Source organism: Emys orbicularis, chromosome 4, assembly GCF_028017835.1.
Source record: "Emys orbicularis isolate rEmyOrb1 chromosome 4, rEmyOrb1.hap1, whole genome shotgun sequence".
In the NCBI taxonomy this organism is placed as follows: domain Eukaryota; kingdom Metazoa; phylum Chordata; order Testudines; family Emydidae; genus Emys; species Emys orbicularis.
In genome coordinates, this window is record NC_088686.1 from 74,547,617 (window position 1) to 74,571,515 (window position 23,899).

At 46.5% G+C, this 23,899-nt stretch overlaps 2 protein-coding genes across 4 annotated transcripts in view; one reads left to right on the forward strand and one right to left on the reverse strand.

Moving 5' to 3' along the window:
* Positions 1–21,374, forward strand: part of PSMC3 (proteasome 26S subunit, ATPase 3) — a 36,382-nt gene extending 15,008 nt beyond the window's left edge. The window contains exons 8-13 of one of the 3 annotated variants that reach the window (XM_065402353.1): positions 481–629; positions 1,153–1,249; positions 1,443–1,588; positions 1,787–1,868; positions 2,036–2,164; positions 21,005–21,374. In XM_065402353.1, coding sequence (XP_065258425.1) covers positions 481–629; positions 1,153–1,249; positions 1,443–1,588; positions 1,787–1,868; positions 2,036–2,146 — 585 coding nt within the window. In that variant the 3' untranslated portion in view covers positions 2,147–2,164; positions 21,005–21,374. Of the gene's footprint in view, positions 1–480; positions 630–1,152; positions 1,250–1,442; positions 1,589–1,786; positions 1,869–2,035; positions 3,537–8,973; positions 9,032–21,004 lie in introns of those variants that run through there. The other 2 variants (XM_065402354.1, XM_065402352.1) reach the window with 2 other exon arrangements.
* LOC135877025 (transmembrane protein 178B-like) lies at positions 4,339–23,123 on the reverse strand. Its single transcript, XM_065402355.1, has 4 exons — positions 22,745–23,123; positions 13,003–13,116; positions 10,974–11,111; positions 4,339–4,595 (listed from the first exon to the last, which is right to left on the reverse strand). The coding sequence occupies exons 1-4, from the start codon at positions 23,121–23,123 to the stop codon at positions 4,351–4,353; spliced, it is 876 nt and encodes a 291-aa protein (XP_065258427.1). The 3' UTR covers positions 4,339–4,350.
* Between the last annotated feature and the right edge of the window lie 776 nt (positions 23,124–23,899).

Genomic DNA, 23,899 nt, shown 5'->3' on the forward strand with positions numbered 1-23,899 from the left:
ACCTGTCTTTAGCCATCTGTCCATATTTCACTCTTATGTACAGATATAGTGTGACATTATACCACCAGAAAAAAACCCTGACCAAGTTATAAGCTCAGTTAGACTGGACAGTTGCTGGGCAACTGAACCCGCGCTATACGGTGATTGGAGATGAGGAGTCTGGATGTCAGCATCTCTGTGTATCTGTGTTCTCATTGGTACATCTTGAAGTAAATTAACTACTGTATTTTATATAACAAATTCCCACGGAGTTTTAAAGCTTTGTCTGAGTAGCCTATTATGAAAATGCAATAAAAAAAAATAATCCACCATTACACAATTTCTCCCACTTACCCCCCAGAAATGCCTCATGTACCACAGTTTGGGAACCCCGGCTCTAGGGTAAGGCATGATAGGCTCCAACCTGTGCTGTAAGAGAGCAGAGAGTTGGTGCAATGTGGGCGAAGGAGCTGTGTAACTGACTTGTTCTCTACCCTCCAGGCAACATTCCTGAAGCTGGCTGGCCCACAGTTGGTGCAGATGTTCATTGGAGATGGCGCCAAGCTGGTGCGAGATGCCTTTGCGCTGGCCAAGGAGAAAGCGCCTTCTATCATCTTCATTGATGAGCTGGATGCCATTGGCACCAAGAGGTGAGATCTGCAGGCCATGCTGTAAGAACTGGAGTGAACTCCCAGGATTGTGGGGTAGGTGGGGAGTTTTAGGGTGCGTCTCTATCTGTGTGCAGTAAACCCAATCTAGTGGGTGGGATCATTTCAAAAGCATATTTGTTTCCTGTATGAATAATTTGATCCTTCATGCCAGCTCAGTCTGTTGCATAGCTATTGGGGCTGGGCAGCGAGAGCCACAAGGATAAGGATCCTATTTATTACCAGTAAATGGTGGTTCTGCCTCAGTGCAAATCAGGATTGCAGGCACCTACTAATGCTATTAACACTTATCACGCTGGCATAGACAATATTAACCCTTTCTGGCTTGAATGCAAATGGTTTGGGCCCAGTGAGACCCAAATGATGCCCATGTACATTTTGGAAGATCAAAACATGAAAGAGGGGGAGGGAGGCTGGTGTTGGGGCAGTATAAATGGGATGAGGGCACCTGGGGGAGTTACAGGCATGAGCAGAGTTGACTCAGTTTCCTGTATTCCTTCTCCAGATTTGACAGCGAGAAGGCTGGAGACCGGGAAGTGCAGAGGACCATGCTGGAGCTTCTGAACCAACTTGATGGATTCCAACCCAACACACAAGTCAAGGTAACTCTCTCCCTGCAAGAGGCAGCTCTGTTGTTATTAAGCCACAGTGGGCTCTACGGGGGGGTTGCAAGCCCTTCATGAGGAAGGTGATCTCATGGCACAAGGGAGCTGGTTGATCCTGCTAGGCAGGGGAGCCCAGAACAGAGTGTCTGCCCCCCAGGAGCCTCAGGCTGATATTCTTGCTCCTCTGTAGGTGATCGCTGCAACCAACCGTGTGGATATTCTGGACCCTGCTCTGCTCCGGTCTGGACGCCTAGATCGCAAAATTGAGTTCCCGATGCCCAATGAAGAGGCCAGAGCTAGGATTATGCAGATCCATTCACGCAAGATGAATGTCAGGTATGAAAGAGGAGAAGCCCAGCTCATTGAGGGACACTATGGAAAGAGTACCATAAATCTTTGTTCCTTAAACCTGGGGCTGGAGGTGCTCCTTCCCCTGTGTAGAGCTTGATGCTGGGTGCTTTAAGGACACTCCACACCTTGCTGTTCAATGGCAGTGTGGGGTTTTATGGGTTTGTTTTTTGTTCTCTCTCTCAGCCCTGATGTGAATTACGAGGAGCTGGCTCGCTGCACAGATGACTTCAATGGAGCACAGTGTAAGGCTGTGTGTGTGGAAGCGGTGAGTATCACTTAACAGCCTATTTCCTGCCCCCTCAGACTCCCACAGCAGATGCTAAGAAGGTGGAAAGAGGAAAGCTTGGGGTGGGATGGAGTAATTTATGACAGGTTGATGTGGTGCCAAGCCAGTGTTCTGTCCCTTAACTACTCTCTCTCTCGTTGGGGTAGGGGATGATCGCACTTCGGCGTGGAGCCACAGAGCTCACCCATGAGGACTACATGGAAGGAATCCTGGAGGTTCAGGCCAAGAAAAAAGCCAATCTGCAATACTATGCCTAATCTCTGCACCGCAATCAGGTATTGTGGCCTTGGCAGAATTGGACAGGCTGAAATTCGAGAGGACTGGACTAAACAGAGGATGGTTAAGACTGGATTGTTTGGTCATATTTTATGTGCTGGAAAAAAAAATAAAGCTTTTTTTCCCCCCTCCTTTAAAAAAAAAAAAAAAAAAAAAAAAAAAAAATCCTTGCCTAGATAAGGTTCATAATGCTACAACTTGAAGGGAAAATAATTCATCCCCTCCATGAATGTGAAATTGGCCTTGAAGTCTTACTTGGGTTGGGACAGGCTTAAATCCTAGGGTGAGAGTAATTGCTTATGTTTTAGAGCCACTTGCTGTGGAGTAGGAGTGACAGGGAATGATATATTTAGGGGTTGTAAATGTAATCTAAATCAACCATTGGCTGCAGGCCAAAGGGACGCAAGGTCCTCAACACATCTACAATCCTTTCACTGCTGCAGTCAGCGGAGGCAAACAGCTAAGCAGAGCCTGTCCAATTCTACACTGGCTTTAGCAGTCTTTTGTGAGGGTCATGTACTTGTTCCCTACCACAAGCCTCTCTTTACTTCTCCTTTGCAAAAGAATGTTCTTATCTTCTTGCTCCCAATTCCACCCAGGATCCTTCCCTCCTGGTGGCTGTTACACCCCTTTCTCAACCTGTTAATATATGACTATTGTATACGGCTTGAGGTGGAGTGAGTAGTTACTGCTCTGCAGTGCTGTGGAAGAAAATAACTCACCAATCCATCCAATAAACAAGTTTTTCAGTACTTTAATGCCAGTTGAGAATCACAGCCTCCATTTAAAAATGACACTTTATAAATACACTGACTTTAGCACTGCTTATCTTACATGCCATTCAGTTGTGTTAGAGAAACATCCCTCTCCCACTACCTGTGCACCTTGTTGGGGGGGCAGTAGGAGGGATGTATGAAAGAAAACTTTACCTGGCAGTAGTAGCTTGGCTCATGTTCCTGAGTTAGCCCTAGTGCTGATGTGGGTTACAAGCTGCTCACCATCCATTCCTCCAAAAAATGTTTTGTTCTCTGCTGGTTACAGGACATGGCATCAACTGAGCTGTGGGTTTGTGATTGAACTGTGCACAGCTGATGTATCCCCCATTCTAGACAGACAACTAGGGACAAAGCCTATGCAGGGACAGTGTTTGAAATGAGCATAAGCCAAGCTTTCTGGGGAAAATAAATTATAAATCTTCTGGATATACTGCAACAAGCTACTGTGACTGCTCCATCTTCATGTTGGCAATGTGTCTCCCTCTAAGCTCAACAGTAAAAGCTCGTAACTCTTTTCAGAGAGTGCTCTTTCCTTGCAGTTAGGAGTCATGTACCTCAGTTAGAAGGTAGCTGGGTCCTTGAGGTTGATCCCAGCAGCTGAAACCACTGCCACTCTGTCTCCTTGTGGAACAATTCCACAGTGAATGAATGGTGCTTGTAGCTTATTGTTCCTAGCTTTTGCACACACTCATAACTAGGGTCATGTGCATTAGCTGGCAGATGCTGCTGCTTACTCAAAGAAGTGACTGACATGGAGAGCAGAGCACCAACTCCCCCCTCCCCACAGAAGGGGAAGGCTGGTTTGTTTAACGCCTGCTGTTTTTCCAAGCAAGTTCAGTAGTGGCCACTGGCAGCCCCCATTACATAATGGGGGAGTGAGCCTCACTTTTTGCAGCAGATCTATCAATACTGAGGATGGATGAATTGCCCCAACCACTATTTGGATCTCCACGCTCTTTTGGACGATGGAGGGCTGAGCCAAACTGCTAGAGGCCAAGCCAGTTGGAAGGGTGTTCAGCCTCCTGTCAGTGTTACACAAACTCTGCAGCTACACATTTATAATGGACAAGAATCCTCCACAACTAGACTAGAACAAAAGAGCTGCAGTTAGTGTTTCAAATAAACAGGAGATAATCCCTTGTTTATAAAAGAAAAACTCCCTCTTAAATCAATGAGCAAGTCAGTAAGACATTAACCCCAGCTTGTTGTAGAGTCTGTCTACGACAGAAATTCTGTAGCAGGAGAACCACAGGGTCGTATTTGCCCCAGGACTTGGCCAAAAACCTTTAACATCCCTAGTTTGTGCCACTCTCCACAATGGGGCTGAAATGCCATCTCCATGGTGCTGTTAACCCACAGCTTTACCTAGGCTGTGCTTGCTGGAGTCTCTTCTCCTGCACCCTTTGAGGTCACACAGCTCCATTTTCCTGTCTGGGTTTCTGTACAGCAGTACGAGAGGCATTGAGCGAGGGGGCCAGCGTGCAGAGGAATCCAGCCAAAAGAGTAAGTCCCAGGCCTCCCCAGGCACAGAACATGGACCAGCCATAGCCGTGGCTGATATCCTCTGGCAGCCCATAGACATAGCGAGGATAGCGAGACAACTCAAAATTAATCCCAGCCACACAGGTACAGAGTGAGATGATACAGCATGTACCTGCAGGAGAAAAGCAAAAAGAATAGGCGGCCTTTGACCAGGCCTGCAAAGCAATGCAGCTGCACCCATAGTTTCCTTCCTCCCTCCCCAGGCAGTGCCAAGACTCTTGATGACCTTTTATTCTTTACACTGAAATCTTACAGAAAATGGAAAAAAAACAAATGCAGCCCACAGCTCCACTACACCGCATTTCAGCTCCTCAGGTCAGTCTCCCCTCACCCCATTACACACACCTGCCTAACTTAGGTCTTGTCTACACTACTGTGGTAAGTCAACCTAAGTTACATTACTTCAGTTAGGTGCATAACGTAACTGAAGTTGATGACACTGCGGTACGTCGACCTAAGCAATAACACGAGATGTTCACCTGCAGACTTACCTTACTCCTCTCTGGGAGCTGGAGTACCAGAGTTGATGGGAGAGTGCTCTGCCATTGACTTAGCAGGTCTTCACCAGACTTGCTAAATCAACACCACTGCATCGATCGGAGCAGCAGTAAGTGTAGACATGGCCTTAGTGCTCACTCCTACAGTGGTGTCTCACCTGTGCCCCACCATCCAGGAGCTGTTTCAGATTAATTTTCTCTATTTCTCTGCTGCATTTTGCTAACTTGACTTATTTCCTTTCTTGCCCATGTTCCTAATCCTCTCAGTGCCCTTTGTAGAAATCTGGCCTCTCATTTCAGCTAACATGCTATTTACCCCCTCAGCTCACCAAAAGTTCAATCGAGCTAGGTAGGCCTCTATAGTAAACTTCCTGCTGTTCTTTCACCCATTCCCAGAGAAAGGCTTCCTTTCAGCTGGTTCTTTCTTGGTTTGGTAAAGGTTCAGCCTTCGCTATTAAAGCACCTGGCATATATTTGTGCTGAATAGTTATGCACCAATAAATTTAAGGTTGTAGCCACATCCACCTACCCTGTGGCCACCATCACATATGTCCTGGATAGGTCATTTAAATACCAGAACCCAAGTGTTGGCAAGCCAGGAGTTAAAGTTACACGTCTCACGCCAGCCAACCTTCATGCTGGGAAGCCAGGACAGTGTGCTGCTCAGTCTCCAGGGGGACTGTTTGTCTTGGACTCAACTACCAACAGTGGCCTACTCCATTCCCTGAATGGACCAGAGGAGAGCAGGTACCCAGACTCCTCTAACTAAGGCAGTCCCACTGCCTCCCAGCTCAGGAAGTACTTGTAGCCAAGGTCTGGCCCTTTTGAGCTTCCCCTGCTCTTCCTCGCTTAGGTACAAGGTAAAATGTCCTCTTAGGAACCTTTTGCTACAAGCAAACATTCATTTTCTCCACTGTCCAGCCTTTTGGGGTTCAGGTTTTATGCTAAGATCTCATTGCTAGGTAAAAGACTAGAATTTTTTTTTTTTTTTTAAAGGAAGCAGAGGGCTCTGCCTTTGCCCTGTTTATCAATGCACTAAACGTGCTGGAGCTTGCCAAATCCTCATCTCATTCCAAAATGAACATTTCTTATTCCACTAAATTTTGCACTGTGCACTATATCTCCGCTCGGGGAGGCTAGTAAACTATGGTGCATGTCTCCTCCAAACTTTTTTTTAAGTGGCCAAAAAAAGGCAGAAGACTTTTGCGGCCTGAAAAATAGCTCATTTTCCAAGCCATCTTCTCTCAGAAACCTTGGTTGACATAGCTTAAAATCCCCTACCCTACTCCTCCAAAATTTACCCTGATTATTGACCTAAACTACCAATTTTCACATGTTGTGGTTTTTAGAGAAGGTGCAACATAGGAATATCAGATCAATGATGGACTTCCAGAACACTCCATTGCTGACCATTTTTAAATGAAGATTAAAGCTACACTCTATCTCCTGTGTTATATAGGAGGATCAGATGATCACAATGGTACCTTCTGGTCTTGGAATTTATCAAACAACTATTCATAAGTAATTACTGATTCTCTGCTTAGGAAATCCACTAGGTTGGTGGTGACACTCAGGAGGTGAAGACGCATTAGGGTTATCCTTGTTGGCTCCATGGCTAGAGCCCGATGACTTCCAGGCAGTGAGGAGCCAAGCAGATGCCTCCTTACCGGTTTATGTAGTGCAGCACAAGGTGTTATCCATTAGGATCTGCACTGTGGAGTTTTTGAAGAACAGACAGAAAGGCCATGTGGGCTAGCCTGACTGTGAGCTCCAGTACATGGATGTAGAACCTCATATTCTCTAGGATCTGAGTTCCTCGCTTTTGTAGATGATCCAGTGGGCTTTCCAATCTGTACCTGATGTGTGTGCGATTAAAGTAGTGGGGGGGGGGGAAGAGGGGTTCAGAATGGTAACACCTCCAAGCCCATTTTTCAGGTTCCTTCCAGTAGCTCAGTTCTGTGACAACCTGCAATAGGACCATCATCTTCTTGTTCATCTGGTGTTTTGTTGGAGAATACAGCTACCTGAGACAAAGGCTGAACAGTCGCAGGTGAAGTCTGCCAAGCAGTGTCATGTACATGTGGGCCAACATGGGGCCTAGCAGCCCCAGAAACATTTATACAGTTGCAGTCAAGCACCAGTGATTGCTGGGGCAGGAGCATTTCTTCAGGAAGGGATGCTCTTGCCAAACTGGAATCAGGGCTCCTACGAACTCTGTTGTCTGTGATGGGATGAGAGACTGTTTTTCATAGTTCACCAGGGTTACATCTACACTGCACACCAGTAGCAGCGGTCTATAGGATAGGTGCAGCTACACACAGCTGTGAAAAGCAGGCCGTGTCCACACTGTGGTGTGTAGCTACACGTGTCTGTGAAAAGCTCTGACTGGGGGCAGAAAGTGGGGAAAGGCTTTGGCAGCTCCCTGCAGCAGGGAAAGGCTCCAATAATGGGGAACTGCTGCAGCCTTTCCTCACAGCCTCTACCCCTGACAGCTTTTTCTCACTGCTGGAGCCTTTCCCTGTGGTGGGGAAAGACTCCAGGAACATGAAGGCAGTGGGACACTACACTGCTAAAAACAGCAATCTAGGGGAGGCACTGCTTGGGCAAGTAGGATACGTACCAATAGGGTTTAGACCTGTCCTTACTTTACTTTCCTAAGCAGTGTCGCACTGTGCTGTGGTAGGAGGGCATGTAGAGTCTACTCCACAACCCACCAACAGGAGTGTGCCATTCAGACATACTTTAGGAGTCCCAGATGAGAGAATAGGGAGAGGGATGATGTACTTCAGGTGTGCTGCAGATTCCTGCTGAGATCCACCCTTAATCAGCCAATTGTCCAGGTAAGGATAGATGTGGATGCTTTTTCTTTTGAGCTGTGCTGCTACCATCATTAGGCATTCTGTGTAGACTTTCAGGGCCGCAAAGGGTCCAAACAGCACCACCTAGTATTGGTAATAGTTTGACCCCACCATGAATCCTAGATACTTCCTGTGCGCTGGCTGGATGGGTATATGGAAGTACAGATCCTGCAAGTTGAGAGCCATGAACCAGTCCTGGGCTTGCAGAGATGGACACAAGTGTTACCATCCTGAATCTGTCTCAGGTGTAGAGTAGGACAAAGATCCCTTCTCTTCTTCAGGATAAAGAAATACTGTATCTCTATTCCCATGGTATCTCCACTATGGTTCCCAGATGAAGCAATGAGATCATTTTTGTTTTAACAGGCTCTTATGAGAAAGGTCACAGGATGGGGAAGGCAGAATGTAGTGAATGGAACTGTACAAGGTAGCCTTGGGCAATGTTGTCTAATGCTGTTTGTTAGCTGTGACAGCCACAGCCTGTTGGAATGGGGCAAAGTAGTTCCTGAAGTAGTTATAGACTTTAGATCAGCACCGTTGTGACTCTCAAGCCTCCCATCAAATCTGGTGTCTCAGAGGAAGCTGGGTTAGCCAAAGAGGTGGAAGATGGGCATCCCCTGCAGCTGATATTCCAGCTGTTGGCCCTGGAAGTAAGACGACTTCCCCTGCGGTTGGTGGGGTTGATATTTGTAAGAGTTTCTGTAGGGAGCTAATGTGTAAATGCCAGGGACCTTAACAAGGCCTTTGAATCCTTGTGGAAGTGGAGCACTTCATCTGTCCACTAGGTGAGGCGCACCATTCCCTCCAAAGGCAGGTCCTTTATCATGGCCTGTACTTCTTGTAGTATGCCCAGTGCCTGGAGCCAGCAGACCTGTCTTGTATTGAGGGCTTTGGCAATCAATCAATCTTGCAGTCTTATCAGAGGCATCCATAGCTACCTGCAGCAATGTTCTCATGAACCATCTGCTCCTCCTTGATGATCTTCCATGTTATCCCTGCTATTCTTTCCCCCATGAAGTAATTGTACTTGGTAATTCACCACCCAAAGCAACACCTCATGAAGATGCCTTTTGTCCAAACAGGTCTAACTTTTGTGGGTCCTTATTCTTAGACTTTGATTTCTCTTGCACTGCAGATGACCAATAACCCTGGGTTTGGGTGAAGACAGAAGTGCTCAAAACCTTTCGGCAGCACCTGATACCTTTTCTCCACACTCCTGGAGGTGGGAGGAAGAGTGGCCGGGGTCTGCCATAGCCCTTTCGCCAGTTCTGGGATCCTTTCATTAATAGGGAGAGCGATGCTGGCGAGGGTCATCGCACTCAGAATATCAAACAGTTTGTGAGACTCTTTACATGAACTTAGTCTCAATGTCCAAGGACTCCACCATTCAGGACAGGATGTCCTGGAAGGTATTAAAGTCTTCTATTGCTGAGGCGAATGCTAGTGTTACCACCTTGTCTGCCGTTGGAGGATGCTGGGGGCTGTCCTCTAGTCTCCTTTTCTGTGGGGCAATGTCTGGTTCTAGTGTGGTTGGCCTAGCCAGAAATGCTGCCAGAGAGCTTGGGGTGCAGGAAGGTGCTCTGCTCCTTGACATGTGGGAGGACAGTTGTCAGTAAGACCAATATGGCATGCTATACAAATATTGGCCACATTAGGGCTGGCTGGCTCAGTGCCCCCTCCATGCTGGTTGCACTCCCAGATACCCTCCTTGGGTCGTTCTCCGATGACAGGAGACAGGGCTTTCTGCTCAATGCTGGAAAGAAGAATTACATCAGTGACAGGAGGAGGAATCTCTCACTTCATTCAAGGGTGATGATCAGTAATGGTACAAGGCTGGTACCAGCTATCTCTTCAGTATATTGGGAACATCCCTGGGAGTGATATGGATGTCTCCAGAGCATACCTGAGCCTCTTGCTCAACTCTGTCATGAGTATCATTGCAACTGGGTCTCATGTTCTGCATGATTGATTAGGAGCTTTGTCCTTGCAGTGGTGTTCCCTTGTCTTCCATCCGGGAGCTCCCCTCAGTCGGAGTTACGTGGATGCTCAGACCAACTACACAAGTTGGTATGTTATTTATGAGTGGGCACAGGGGCTGGCTGTGCTGCCTGAGTCAGGGCAGTTGGTGCGGGAGCTGGAGTTGTTCGTGCTGACTTAATCAGTGCCAGGACTGTTGCAGTTGAGGCGCCCATGCTTAGGTTGTCATTGCCGAGGTCTTACTTGACACTGAAGTGTTCAGCACTGACTCTGCCAGTGTTCTCTACTTTCCACTGCCCCATCCCGAAGTGTGTTAAGTCCTTGAATGAGCACTGGCCAATGCTGGCTTATCCATCTTCACTCTGGACCCAGAGGTGACTGTTACAACTAGAGTGACCCACATGGACTGTTCAAGCAAATGTAGCTTGAGCCCTGCTTCCCTGGATTTGTGGGTCCTGGCAGAGAAGGACTTGCACACAAAGCACTTATTCAGGAGGTAGCTCTCCTAGGCAGAAGAAGCCTCATCTGTATCCATCCTTGAGGAGGCTCAGCCCATTGCAAGATGGGTAGGGTTTGAACCCTGAGTGGACTCTGCCATGAGGTGTGGTGGTTGGCACTAAGCCCCTTGCCTTGCTGTACATGGAGATCATCAATTTACCATTTTTTAAAAAAAGAAATGTCCTTTAGAGAAAAAGTGTGGGGACAGAATTCTTCACCAAATGGACTGGAAGAACTGGTTTAAGGTCTCTGAAGAGTGTAGCAGGTCGAGTAGTCACTGGATTCTGCCTCACTTCTATGGGCAGCAAGAGGGAACCGAGGGAGGGTCACTACTGCCCCACCGTTTATATCCTCATGCAGGAGCACGAGGTGGCGCAGGGGACATGCACAGCCTTGATGGACACCGCTACTCAGAAGACTCTGATCTTGCATGCATGCCTACAGTGAGATCTACACTGACACAGATGCAAAGAAGAAACCTGACTCATCTCCTGCCATGCGGGTCTAAAATTTCAATCTCCATGTTATATCAACTCTTGAATTAATAAATGGCTTTGTGCTGTTTGCTGATGAGGCTGATTATACTTCTACCTGCTTGGGATGTGGCTCTAATGCTTTCGATCAAAAGTTTGATATTAGAATGAAGAGAAAAACTCTCACCTCCCATGAGGAAGAGCAGCCCTGCCACGTATTGCATGAGCTCGTGCTGTTTACAACAGCCCAGCATACCAATGATCCAGCCAAACAGGATGATGGAGACTGCCATGCCAATGAAGCCGGCTGTCATTCTCCGCAGATCTGAGGAGAGAGAGGAGCAAGAGGGGAAGAAACAAAGGAGACACCAAGACAGGATGTTGGGGAGGCGAGAGAGACAATCCATTGAGATTATTAGGTCTACTAATAAGTTAGTATCCCTGATGGGCTTTCCCGTACTGCACCTTCTTAGAAAGAAATTGTTTGCATTACAGTAGTGTCTAAGTACACTGAGACCAAGGCCCCTTTGTGGTGGGAACTACACACTGTCCTGAAGTGCAAGAGACAAGTTGGACAGAGGGTGATGGGTGGAAGGGATACAACATACCAGCATAGCAAACACTCTGAGGGTTTGCAAACATCATGTTAAAACCACAACTTTTTTGTTGCTTTGTTACACTGGGGTTATTTGTTGTTGTTGGGAAATGATTAGCTAGACAGAGAGACAAAGGAAAGGAGACATTGAAAGGAGGGGGGGGAAGTACGGAGGGCAGGTGTAGTGAGGCTATGGAGGAAGAGGATTGGAGCAAACAGCTAATCAAAATGGGAGAGAATGTCCATAGTAAAAGCTGTTTAAAAAAAAAAAAAAAAACATCTGGGAGGTCCCTGCTTCTTTCTGCTGCTGCCAACAACTCAGTTTCTGGCTGACTTCTCCTGGCAGTTTCTCTTTTTCCTGAGCTCAAATGGGGTTGGGGAAATGGATGGGGTGTTCCCTGTGTACTGGAGTATCGGGGACACTGGGTAATGCTATCTGGGTCTCAGCTCCTCTCTTCCTCACTGTAGTACACCTACTTGTCTCTGATTCTGCTGGAGCAGAGGGCTACCTTTTAAAAAATGATAATGAGCTTGGGAGCCCAACTTGCATCACTTTAAAAAGGTTTTATTTTCAAAGGACTGATGCTCAGCACTTGCTGAAAATCAGGCCCCTTTAATGTGTCTCAACTTGGGCACACCAAAAATCACTAAGCACTTTTGAAAATTTAGACCAGAATGTAGGAATCCAGTGTTCTGAGCCCTATGCCTACAGACTTGTCAAGCCCTATGGCATTTTCTTGCATGTCTCTCTAACCATAGTTCTTTGTGACAGCATCCATGTGCAGCACGTATATGAACATGCAGATGTGTGAGGCTGCAGCATGATCTCAGTCGTGTTGCATTAATTGCATAAAAAGTCACCTAAACTTGTGCTGGTAAGTTACATAGGGTGGAAACCAGCAGGGGAAGCTGGGTTGCCTAGTAACTCATATCCTCAGGAGTCCAGGAAGGGAACCCCAGAAGGCAATGTGAACATGGATAGGACAAATAGGGGAAGTAGGTGAGGAAGGAGATAGTGGAGCACTTTCAGGTGCGTTGCAGGTGACTAGGCAGCTGGGAGGGGTTTGGGTAGGAAGGAACTGGCAACAGGAGGATGCAAGGATGGGCATGTGGAAGAGTCAAAATTAGCATGCTTTGAGAGGAGAGGTCATGAGAGTTAGGGAGCTAGAATGAGGTTACACATCATTTAGGATGTAGAGAGAAAGCATGGTAGGCACTGTACAAATCAAATAAGTGTACAGCCCTGACCCACTAGGACTAATCTGTGCTTCAGTATTGAGTCTGACCAACACCAAGCTGTTGTGAGGGTATCCCATAAACTGCAGTGACACTTCCATCACACCCTAGCAGATCTGCAACATTATTGCCAATTTATATGGCCACTGCAGTAGCCACTCCAAATGTCCTCTACACTTGGGTCACTTTCTGTTAACATAATTAGCTGTCTCCAGCCTCCCTAATTAAGGTTCAGTTAGGCTCTAGATACCGTTCACTGATCTCTGAATCAGTGCCCCATTTGGTACTGAAGTCATGGCAGTGACCTAGATATGAAAGGTTCTGAATATGCTTGTACCCTGCTTAGTCAGGGTGCATGGCATTGGTAAGAGTCTGGATTACTTACGGAGAGCATGCCACTCGTCCTGCCGGATTATGTTGGTAATATTGATGGGTAAATTGCGTGGCAGAGAGGATGAGGTGTAATGGTACTTCACAGCAGTGCAGCGCTGAATAACTCCTGAAAGACACAGAAAGAGCAATGTCTGTACCCAGCTTGACTTTAGGAAGTGCCTCATTGCCTTTGTTGTCCTAAGAAGCAGAGTTTGCCAGTCTAGAATGCCAGACGCATGATGGTCTTAGTTCAAAGTTAACCCACTAACACAAGCCAGCAAATGAATAGGACAGCAACAGAGCAAGTGTAACCAAAAAAGGGAGTGTGACTGAGAGTGAGTTTCAGGATGGGCGCACAAAGTGTGACCTGGGATTAAAAGAGGAGGGGGCCAGTGTGGAATAGTCACTGAGGGAGAAGGCAGCCCCATTGCCTAGGAGTGAACAAAACACTAATAAAAGCATACTAGGGAACAATCCTGCTCAGCTCCTTCTGACAATGGTTGTGAAATGCTCAGGGATATTAGAGAGGCTACAAAGGCAGACAATTCAGTAATAATGGGAGATTTCAACTATCCTCATATTGACTGGGTATATGCCACCTCTCGAAGGGATGTAGAGATAAAATTTCTAGACACCATTAATGACTGCGTCTTGTCCTGAATCCCATAAGGGGCGAGGCAATCCTTGTTTAGTTCTATGTGAAGCACAGTATCTGGTCCAGAAGGTGAATATAGCTGAACCACTTGGTAACAGTGGCCATAATGTAATTAAAATTTAACATCCTTGTAGGAGGGAGAATGCCAAAGAAACCCACCACAATAGCATTTAACTTCAAAAAGGGGACCTACATGAAAACAAAGCTAGTTAAGCAGAAATTAAAAAAGAACAGTCAGAAGAGTGAAATGCCTGCAAACAGAACGGAGGCTGTTTAAAAACACCATAATAGAAGCTCAAACTATATGTATACCCCAAATAAATAAAACGGGACCAAAAAAATGCCATGATGGCTAAACAGCAGAGTAAAAGAGGCAAAAAGGAATCCTTTAAAAATTGGGAGTCAAATCCTAGTGAGGAAAATAGAAAGGAGCATTAACTCTGGCAAAACAAGTGTGAAAGTATAATAAAGCAAACCAAGAAAGAATTTGAAGATAAGCACACAATTATAAGAACAGAATTATCAGACAAATAGACAAACATAATATGTTGGGGGACAGTCAATGTGGCTTTTATAAAGGGAAATCATGCCTCACCAATATATTAGAATTCTTTGAGACAGGGGTCAACAAGCATGTGGACAAGGATAATCCAGTCCATATCATGTACTTGGACTTTCAGAAAGCCTTTAGCAAGGTCCCTCACCAAAGGCTCTTAAGCAAACTAAGCTGTCATGGGATAATAGGGACGGTCCTCTCATTGATCAGTAACTGGTTGAAAGACAAGAAACAAAGGGCAGGAATAAATGGTCAGTTTTCACAATGAAGAGGTAAATAGTGGGGTCCCCAAGAATCTGTAGTGAGAACCAGTGATGTTCAACGTATTCATAAATGAGCTGAAAAAGGAGGTGAACAGTGAGGCAGCAAAATTCTCAGACAATATAAAATTGCTCAAGATAGTTAAGTCCTAAGCTGACTGTAAAACATTACAAAAGGGATCTCACTAAACTGGATGACTGGGCGACAAAAATGGTAGATAAAATTCAATGCTGGTAAGTGCAAAGTGATGCAAATTGGAAAACATGTTTCCAGCTATACATACAAAATGATGGGGTCTAGATTAGCTATTACCCCTCATGAAAGAGATCTTGGAGTCATTGTGGCTAGTTCTCTAAGACATTCACTCAATGTGCAGCAGCAGTCAAAAAAGCTAATAGAATGTTAGGAACCATTAGGAAAGAGATATATAATAAGACAGAAAATATCAAAGCTGCTATATAAATCCATGGTACACCTACACCTTTAATACTGCATAAAGTTCTGATAATCTCATATCAAAAAAGATATATTAGAATTGGAAAAGGTGCAGAGAAGGGCAACAAAAATTATTAAGGGTATGAAACAGCTTCCATATGAGGCGAGATTAAAAAGACTGGGACTGTTCATCTTAGAAAAGAGATGACTAAGGGGGGATATGATAGAGATCTATAAAATCATGAATGCTATGGAGAAAGTGAATAGGGAAGTGTTATTTACCCTTCACAGAACACAAAAACCAGGGGTAACCCAATGAAATTAATAGGCAACAGGTTTAAAACAAAATAAGGTACTTCTTTACACAACACAGACAACCTGTGGAACTTGTTGCCGTTGGATGTTGTGAAGGCCAAAAGTATAACTGGATTTGAAAAAGAATTAGAAAAGTTCATGGAGATAGATCCATCAATGGTTATTAGCCAAGGCGGTCAGGGACAAAACCCCATGCTCTGGGTGTCCTGAAACCTCCAACTGCTGGGACTGGATAACGGGATGGATCACTCTAAAATACCCAGTTATGTTCATTCCCTCTGAAGCATCTTGCACTGACCACTGTCAGAGACAGGATACCGGGCTACATGGACCATTGGTCTGACCCAGTCTGGCCATTCTTATCTTATGTTCTTATGATTTTCTTCTCTAATGAGATTCATTGGGACAGTAACCTCTCAGCACAGACCTGGCTCCACTGGGTATTGGGGGAGGGACAGGCTTCACAAGGAAAAAAAGGCAAGTACACGGGGGCCCTCTTAAGTCCGGGGATATTTAGAAATTGAGAAGGGGATGGGGGAGAGTGATCTCAATTTCCCACATGCTAAAAGACTGTTGATTTTAATTTATTTTAGAATTGAATCTGAGTGCGTAGATTTGTAAAACCACACTAAAGAGGGAGATTCCAGAGCATGCGCCCTCTCTAAGTCCTTATACAGCTCCCATCAACAAGGGCAGAAGAACAAGATTTGCATTTTGTTAATAAAGACTTAGTTCAGAGAGGTAATATGGGGGATTTCGCTGTATGGACGCCTCTTGTCCACTCCCAGAACTCAATCTAACTCTTATTGACTTCAATGGGATCAGGTCTCATTCACAAAAGATTTGTACAGCTCTGAATTAAGTACTTAGGCCACATCCTCCACATCATGGTATCTAATTAACTAACTAATTCCAATCATCATTGTCAATCACTGTTTACATATCCAATTATTAATATTTACCATACTAAACACTTTATACGGTAGGGTTGAATTTTTAGTGTGTTCACCTTATCGATCGGGGTGGCCAAATTTACTGACCCTCCGAGCCGCATACGACAATCTTCAGAAATTCGAGAGCTGGGGCACACCTATCGGGGCTTCAACCCTGCAGGAGGCACCAGCCGAGACTCGGGCTTCAGCCCCACTCCTGCTAAAGACGGGAGCCCCAGCAGGTGTGCCCCACGGGGCTGAGTCCTCAAGACCCCCCTCCCTGCAGGGCAGAAGCCCCTACCCCACCACCAGGCAGAGATCCCAAGCTCCCTACTCCAGTCTAATAGGTGGAGAAAGGGGAGGGCTTGGGAGGCTCCAAGAGCTGCACTTTAACCATAAAAGACCCACATGGAGCTCACAAGCCACAGTTTAGCCACCCAGTTATAGATCTAGCTTCTTGGTGTGAGTTTTTATGGAATCTATAATTAAGGCTGCAAGTCTGTCATGGAGGTCACAGAAGTCACAGATTCTGTGACATTCCGGGACCTCCGGGACTACTCCAGTGGCTGGTGTGTCTGGCCCAGGGACCGCCTGAGCAGCTCAGGCAGCCCCTGGGCCAGCAGCGACAGGGGTCCCAGGCCACATGCCGCTACCAGGCCCCCACCCCAGCAACAGCAGGCCGCCCCTTGCCCCAGAGTGCCCAAGATTTAGTCAGGGGTATATAGTACAAGTCATGGACAGGTTACAGGCCAGGAATTTTTGTATACTGCCCGTGACCTGTCCATGACTTTTACTAAAAATACCCATGACTAAAACGTAGCCTTAGCTATAATACAAATAACAATTAGAAATTCTATATAAAACTAACAGCCAAATTAATCAAATCTTATAAAAATCAGTGTCACATTAGTAAACAGATATTGCAATACAGGCCCAAAAACAAACACTATGATTTACCTCCTACATTCAGTTAGGCAGGGTGTGTCAAAGGTAAAACCTATTTTAGATAGACTACTGTAAAGAATAATTGTACTATCACATATATATGAGAAGCAATTTTACATTTTTATCTCAGTATATAAATATACAATTTAAGAATCTAGCTTGCTTTATAGATCACTTATGTCCCAAGGGATCTGAACTAAGGACTCATTGGCTAAAACTTCATTGATTAAAACAAAGACGCACCAGCTCTTTATTTAAACCAGATGGTTTAAATATTTTTAGAATATAAATCCCATATACATCTGGTTTCAAAATGTTAAGTCCATTATTTTCTCTCTTAGGGTTTGAAATTTACTATAAATTGTAGGGTGGAAACAGAAGATACTATATCAAGAAGTGTTTCCCTAAAGGTGAATTTGAAGTTTGTAAATATTAAGGCCAGAAGAGACCATTATGATCATCTAGTCCAGGGGTCGGCAACCTTTCAGAAGTGGTGTGTCAAGTCTTCATTTATTCACTCTGATTTAAGGTTTTGTGTGCCAGTAATACATTTTTAACATTTTTAGAAGGTCTCTTTCTATAATATATAACTAAACTATTGTTGTATGTAAAGTAAATAAGGTTTTTTAAATGTTTAAGAAGCTTCATTTAAATTAAAATGCAGAGTCCCCGGACTGGTGGCCAGGACCCAGGCAGTGTGAGTGCCACTGAAAATCAGCTCGCGTGCCGCCTTTGGCACGCGTGCCATAGGTTGTCTATCCCGATCTAGTCTGACCAGCTACATAACACAGGACAAAGAACCTCATCTGATAATTTCTGCATCAAGCCCATACCTTCTGGTTGAGCCATGGTGTATGTTTTAGAAAGATATGCAGTCTACATTTAAAGACTGCAAGTGTTAGAGAATCCACCACATCCCTAGGTAAATTACTCTAAAGGTTAACTGCTCTCACCGTTAAACAATTGTGCCTTATTTCTAGTCAGGTTTTCTAGCTTCAGCTTTCAACCATTGCATAATGTTCTGCCTCCTTCTACTAGATTAAAGAGCCATTAACTATCACAAATCTCTTCCCCATGAAGACAGTTGTAGACTGTGATCAAGTCACCTCTTAACCCTCTCATGGATAAATTAAATAGATTAAGCTTGTTTACTCTCTCACCATAAAGCATGTTTTCCAGATCACAAATAATTTTTGTAGTTCTTTTCTGAACCCCTTCCGGTTTTTCAACATCCTTTTTGAAGTGTTGACACCAGAAGTAAACACAGTATTCACTAATACCATATACAGAGGAAATACCAGCTCCTACTCTTGCTTGATATTCCCATCTTATACATCCAAAATTTAAAAAATATATATATATATATATATATAAAGTTTATTTGACAAGACACATTTTCCACACAACCATGTTTATTTGGATTACTCATCCTACCATTTTTTAATTCTTTCCTGATTGCATCCCATATAAGTCTTTCACAATCCTGACTGGGATTTATGTCCAGGTAACTGGCCTATAGTTCCTGGGTAATCCTGTTTAACCTTTTAAAATGTTGGCGCTATGCTGGCATTTCCAGTCCTCTGGAATCTTCTGTGTTCCAAGATTTGTTAAAAATCAACATTAATTGTTCACAGGGCTCCTCTCCCAATTCCTTTAATACCCTTGGGTGCAAGTTATCCAGTCCTGCAGATTTTAAAGTGTTTTAACATTAACAGTTGCTATTTAACATTCTCCCTTGTTACTGATGGGATAGTATGTATTTCATTATCACTTTATGAGATCACTTACATCTTCCTGCTAATTTCCAAGTACAGAGAAAAAAATATTTATTGACTACTACTGCCTTTTCTCTATCATGATTGATAATTTTACCTTCCTTTTCTCATATTGGACTGTGAAATTATAAGGGGTACCATTCCTCTGGGGTCAGAGGCCTGCAGCTAGCTAGCTAACTGGTTAACTAGCTCTGTCTGCTGCACATGAAAAAGAGCAGGACATGGAGGAAAGAACTGCAATGTCTTCCAGAAAGCTGAGGGACCGGGGCTGTGCTCCCAATGCACTGCTACAGGTACTAATGCAGAGAGCAACTGCTCCAGAAACCAAATAGACAGAAGGCAGACTGTGTGGAGTCCATTATTGCTGAGGCTCTGAGGCAAGTGCCAGGACATCTTAATAAAAAAGTTACTAGCATGAGGGTCAGAGTTGGGGAAGCAACCAGTTAAGCATGAGGGTCAGAGTTGGGGAAGCAACCAGTTAGCCTGCACAGACTTTGAGGGAAGAGTCTGCAAAGTTTTGATTTGTTTGGTAAGAAGGCTTAAAATAAAACTAACTGGTGGAAATTGCTTCCCTGGATTCCTTGAGAGAGCTCAGACAGAACTAACTAAGGACGTGAGCTGGTTCAGCAAGATCAAAGCCTGGTCTGGTAGAAGGAAGGCACTATAAAATAAGCCCCAGTCCGTTTTACATGGTCCTATACCATTGCTGGGATTTTTTTGTTCCAGATTATATTTAAATAACTTCTTATTGTCTTTTAACTCTGCTGTCCATAGGGGTTTTTTCCACTGATCTCTTTAACTGATAAGAGAAGCTATCTCCATTTCCTGATTGCACGCATTGCCATCAGGTTCTCCATTTGTTTTATTTTATATTGCTTCTTTCATCTCTCCTCTTAATCAGGAATTTTTTTTATCCAAGAAATCTTTTCATGATTGAAAAAGTGTGGGGTTTTTGGGCATTTAATAAAAGCATTTTAAAACAATCCCCCATTATCGTTCCCTCTTATGTTTGAATATTTCCTCAGCTAAATTTTGCTCATGATAGTTTTCAGCTTCTCTACCTTATTGTACATTTATGTTCTGAAATTCTCATCTGTAAAGGTTGAGATGCTTGAAAGTCTCTATAAAAATCACATTACCTTGTAATAATGCAAGTTACTACATCCAAATTACCAGACACTATTTCTGTTATCAGTTTTTGTCTTGTAATAATAGGTAAATAATTAGATAAAGGCAGGGTGAACTTAGTTTTTTCAATCCTTGAGGAAGGCCCATAAGGAGTTGAAACAATGGATTTCCCCCTTCCTAGCCTGCTTCCTTAATAAATCTTTTACAAAATCTCTTATTGAAATCTTATAAGGTCATTTATTCCTCTGTCACTGCAGGCCTCTGAAATTTCTTCTTTTTCCATGAATCAATTAGTAGTCCCCATTAAGGTTTCAGATTTGGGCTCGTTGCAAAGCAAGGAGAAAGAGAGCCTTGCAATGATAAATTGTAGCAACCTGCAGACCCTAACAAGTGAAAATGTTTGCCTATAGTTCCCTACACATAATAATGTCCCTGACCAAAGAGCACAATGACAAAGTCATCTCCCCACTGACTTGAAGAGGCTGGTTACAAACTGTAGCCACAGGAAAGTTGGGTGAGGAGAGGCTGTGAGCAAAGCAGGGAATGAGGAGGAAACGGTGAGAAAAGAGCCAGATCCATTTAAATCCATGATCCTGCAATACTAACAGGTGAATGATTTTACTTCCATGAGTAAAGAGGTAGGTGGGTCAGGCCCTAGACAGAGAACCACCACTCCTGTGCCAAAAAAAAAAAAGCCTGCACTTTTCTGGCTGATGGGAATGGACTCTTGGCAAAGTTTAAAAAAAGAAGAAGAAGAATACAGTGAGACTCGAAGTAATGTGGGGGTGGTTTTTTTGAGGGAGGAAAACGCTAGTAATTTCAGTAGAAGCAGAATGATTCAATAGGAAGCAGAAACAGAGGCAGACATTTTAAAGTGACAAGGTCAATTAATAAAATGAAACTAATGAACTGCCTTTTAGTGGAATGAAATCAACATGGAAATATAAATGAAAATGGATCCTGGTAGATTAAATGGAGAAAGAAGCTAATTTATTTTGTAATGGCATTTCTAGGAACAACAGCCACAGCTGCACATTAGAGAGGATTCAGAGATGAAGCCCAGCGCCACAGTGAGTCATTCCATCTTCTGTTGTACAGGGGCTATGGGGACTTGAACCACAGCTGGAGGACACAATCAAAACTACTCGAACATTTGGTTTTTGCTATTTATTTTCATTTTGTGCCTAAGTCAAGGAGCTTCTCCTCCCACCCCCTACTCATCCATGTTAATAAATATCTCTTGGGTCAGTAAATCATGCTCTTCAGAACAGAATTTTTGTTGTATCCCACTTCGTAACTACTCTGTAGATTGTCTATCTGGATTGTAGGCAAAGTGGGACAGGGGCTTCTTCATAACTGTCTAAGTCAAACAGCACACTGTTTGCACTATCAGAATAAAATATAATAATGTTTGAACAATTGCTCAACTGTGTGTCATATGCCCTGTTAAAGGATAATCTCCTTAGCCTGTGCTGGTGGAGCAGGATCAAAGTTCTATCCCCACCATAGAGATTGGGGCATAGCAGGGAGATGATCATGCAGTGGGAGAGGGCACATACCTATTAAAATACATGGAAGTATCACATGCTGTAATAGGAGGGGATAGGCCTTTTCTGTACAGCTCAGGTAAGACCATGCTTGGAATATTTCACTCTTTTCTTGGCCATTACTTGCCAAAAAGATACTGACCCAGTGAAGCAAATTCATAGGTTGAATATGGGGGGGGGGGGGGGTGAAATCCCTCCAGGGAATATATGGAAGGGTCTCCTCAGGACCATGGCACTAGTTTCAATGGTGAGGACTTATAAAAATAGACTGGGAAAAGCCCTGCAGACCATATTGGGCTGCCTACCAGTTTTCAATGACAAGGGGGGAAGCACCCTGATCAGACCCAGGCCTGGCCAAGACAACAGCACAACTGTAGCAGTGCTACATGGGGTAGGCATCTGCCACACCCCTTCCAATAAATATATAACAACCTTTTAAAGCTACCTGGCTGTGAAAAGCCACTGCTGCCCACAGACTCCTGGTCAGGGCTGTGAGCTCGGTCCCCTGGAGCCACCAGTGCTCCCTTTCAGCTAGGGTACTGCCCTATAGGAAATGCTTCAGGGGAAGGTGTCAAATCCCCTTGCAATTCCTTGGCTGCCTGAGCTGCTACCCCCCAGGTAGTGGCATTGCTTCCGTCCCCCCATCCCCAAGAGACGGGCCAGAGCAGCTGGGCGCTGCTGCCACCCCCGCACCAGAAGCAGGTGCAGCCAGGTGAGAGGCTGAGGGGGCAGAGCCGGCCGTAGGGATGCATAGGGGGGGGGGGGGCATAGGAACAGACGACTTCGGACTGAGCCGGCCCGCGACAGGATGAACCACCCACCCCCCGGGGCTCTGCCCTCGGCCCAGCAAGTGGCGGAGGACCCGGTCGCCGGGTGGCCGACAGATACCCCCAGCCCTTCCCAAAGGCTCTTTCCGGCCGGTTGGCGCCAGCTGCCTAGGGCTGAATGGGGAGCGAGGCGGGCTCAGCACCGCGGACAGCGGCTGGTTCCAGCCTCTGGAGATGCTCAGCTCAGCCACAAGGGACCCGGTTACCGGCAGGGGGCAGCCCAGGGAAAGGGCAACGCGGGCTGCTCCCCACCGGACAGAGCCCTCAGCCCCCTCGAACCCCCGTCTCGGGCCCCTCATTCCTCCCCCTCCGCCCGGCCTCCCACTCCAGCCTCCCCCGAGCGCCCCCCTCACTCCGCCGCCAGCTCCCAGCCCCGCACCTTTCCGGATGAGCTCCTCGCTGTCTGGCTCGTAGCCCGCGCGGTGGCAGCGCCTCCAGAGCCCGGAGACGGTGGAGTTGAAGCGGCGGCCGCAGTGCGAGTCCAGGGCGGCGGCGGCCGGGGCCGGGGCAGAGGCCGGGGGGTGGCCGGGCAGCAGGGCCCGAGGGGGGCGGGCGCGGAGCGGCAGGTGCGGGCTGGGCGCCGACATGGAGCCGGGCGGGTCGCTGCGCTTGTGGCCGAAGCTCCGGCAGCGCTCGCGGTGCCGCCGCGCGTCCGTCTGGTACCAGGAGTCGGTGCCGATGGCCACGGCCAGGAGGGCGAGGGCGGCGGCGGCCAGAAGCAGCCCCGAGCCGCTCAGCGCCTGAGCCGCGGCCGCCATCTTACCCGCGCCGGGGGCGGGGAGCGGCTGGGCGGGCGGCAGCGCGTCCCCGGCAGCCGGGCTGGCGGCCGCCTCTCGTGCTCGGGGCCCCGGCTGGCGGCCGCCCCCTCCCCCCGGGCAGCCTGGCCCGCCACCCCCGCCCTGGGGCGCTGAAAGGGCGCCCGGAGCGGGGCACGGCCCCGTCTGCCCCCGGAGGGAGCCTGGCCCCGGGCAGCGCGGCCCCAGCGGGGCGAGGCTACAGCCGGGTTCCCGCCCCACCAAAGTCCGGCGCCTGCGGGACAGGGAACCCCTGGCTACCGAAGAGCCGCTTCGCAACCGCGCGACGTGCGCTCTGCTCCAGGGCCAGGCTGGGGAGAGCGGCCCGGCTCTGGAGGGGCCACGGCGCTCAGTGCCCCGGGCTTTGGGTACCTCCCGCCTGCAGGCCCCTAAACACGGGAATCACTGGGCAGCATCTTCCGTGTCCGCGCTCCTCACGGTCTCAGCCTAGCTCCCAGAGGCGAGCCTGCGCCTCCTGAAACGCTGCCCGTGCAGTTTAAAAAAACGCGTTTCCATCTGCCGCTGCTTCTGGCAGGGAAGCGTGTGTGTGAAATGCTGCATGCATCGCAGGCTGTGCTTTTCTCCAGCTGGCCCAAAATCAAGTGGCCACAGCTGGGCATGGCCAGATACGCTGGCGATGCAAGCCAGGTAACTCTTTCAATGCAAGACAATGTTAAACCCAGCGATAGGATCCACCCCAAGAAATGGACCTACAAACGTCTCTGGGACTCCATCACCAG

What these genes read in the sequence shown, in the direction of transcription:
- LOC135877025 (XM_065402355.1), bottom strand. Translation starts at nt 23,123, where the DNA reads ATGGCGGCCGCGGCTCAGGCGCTGAGCGGCTCGGGGCTGCTTCTGGCC. An exon ending in CGAGGAGCTCATCCGGAAAG is followed by an intron (nt 13,117 to 22,744) that starts GTGCGGGGCTGG and finishes TGTGTCTTTCAG; the next exon opens with GAGTTATTCAGCGCTGCACT. An exon ending in GCTGCTCTTCCTCATGGGAG is followed by an intron (nt 4,596 to 10,973) that starts GTGAGAGTTTTT and finishes TTTCTCCTGCAG; the next exon opens with GTACATGCTGTATCATCTCA.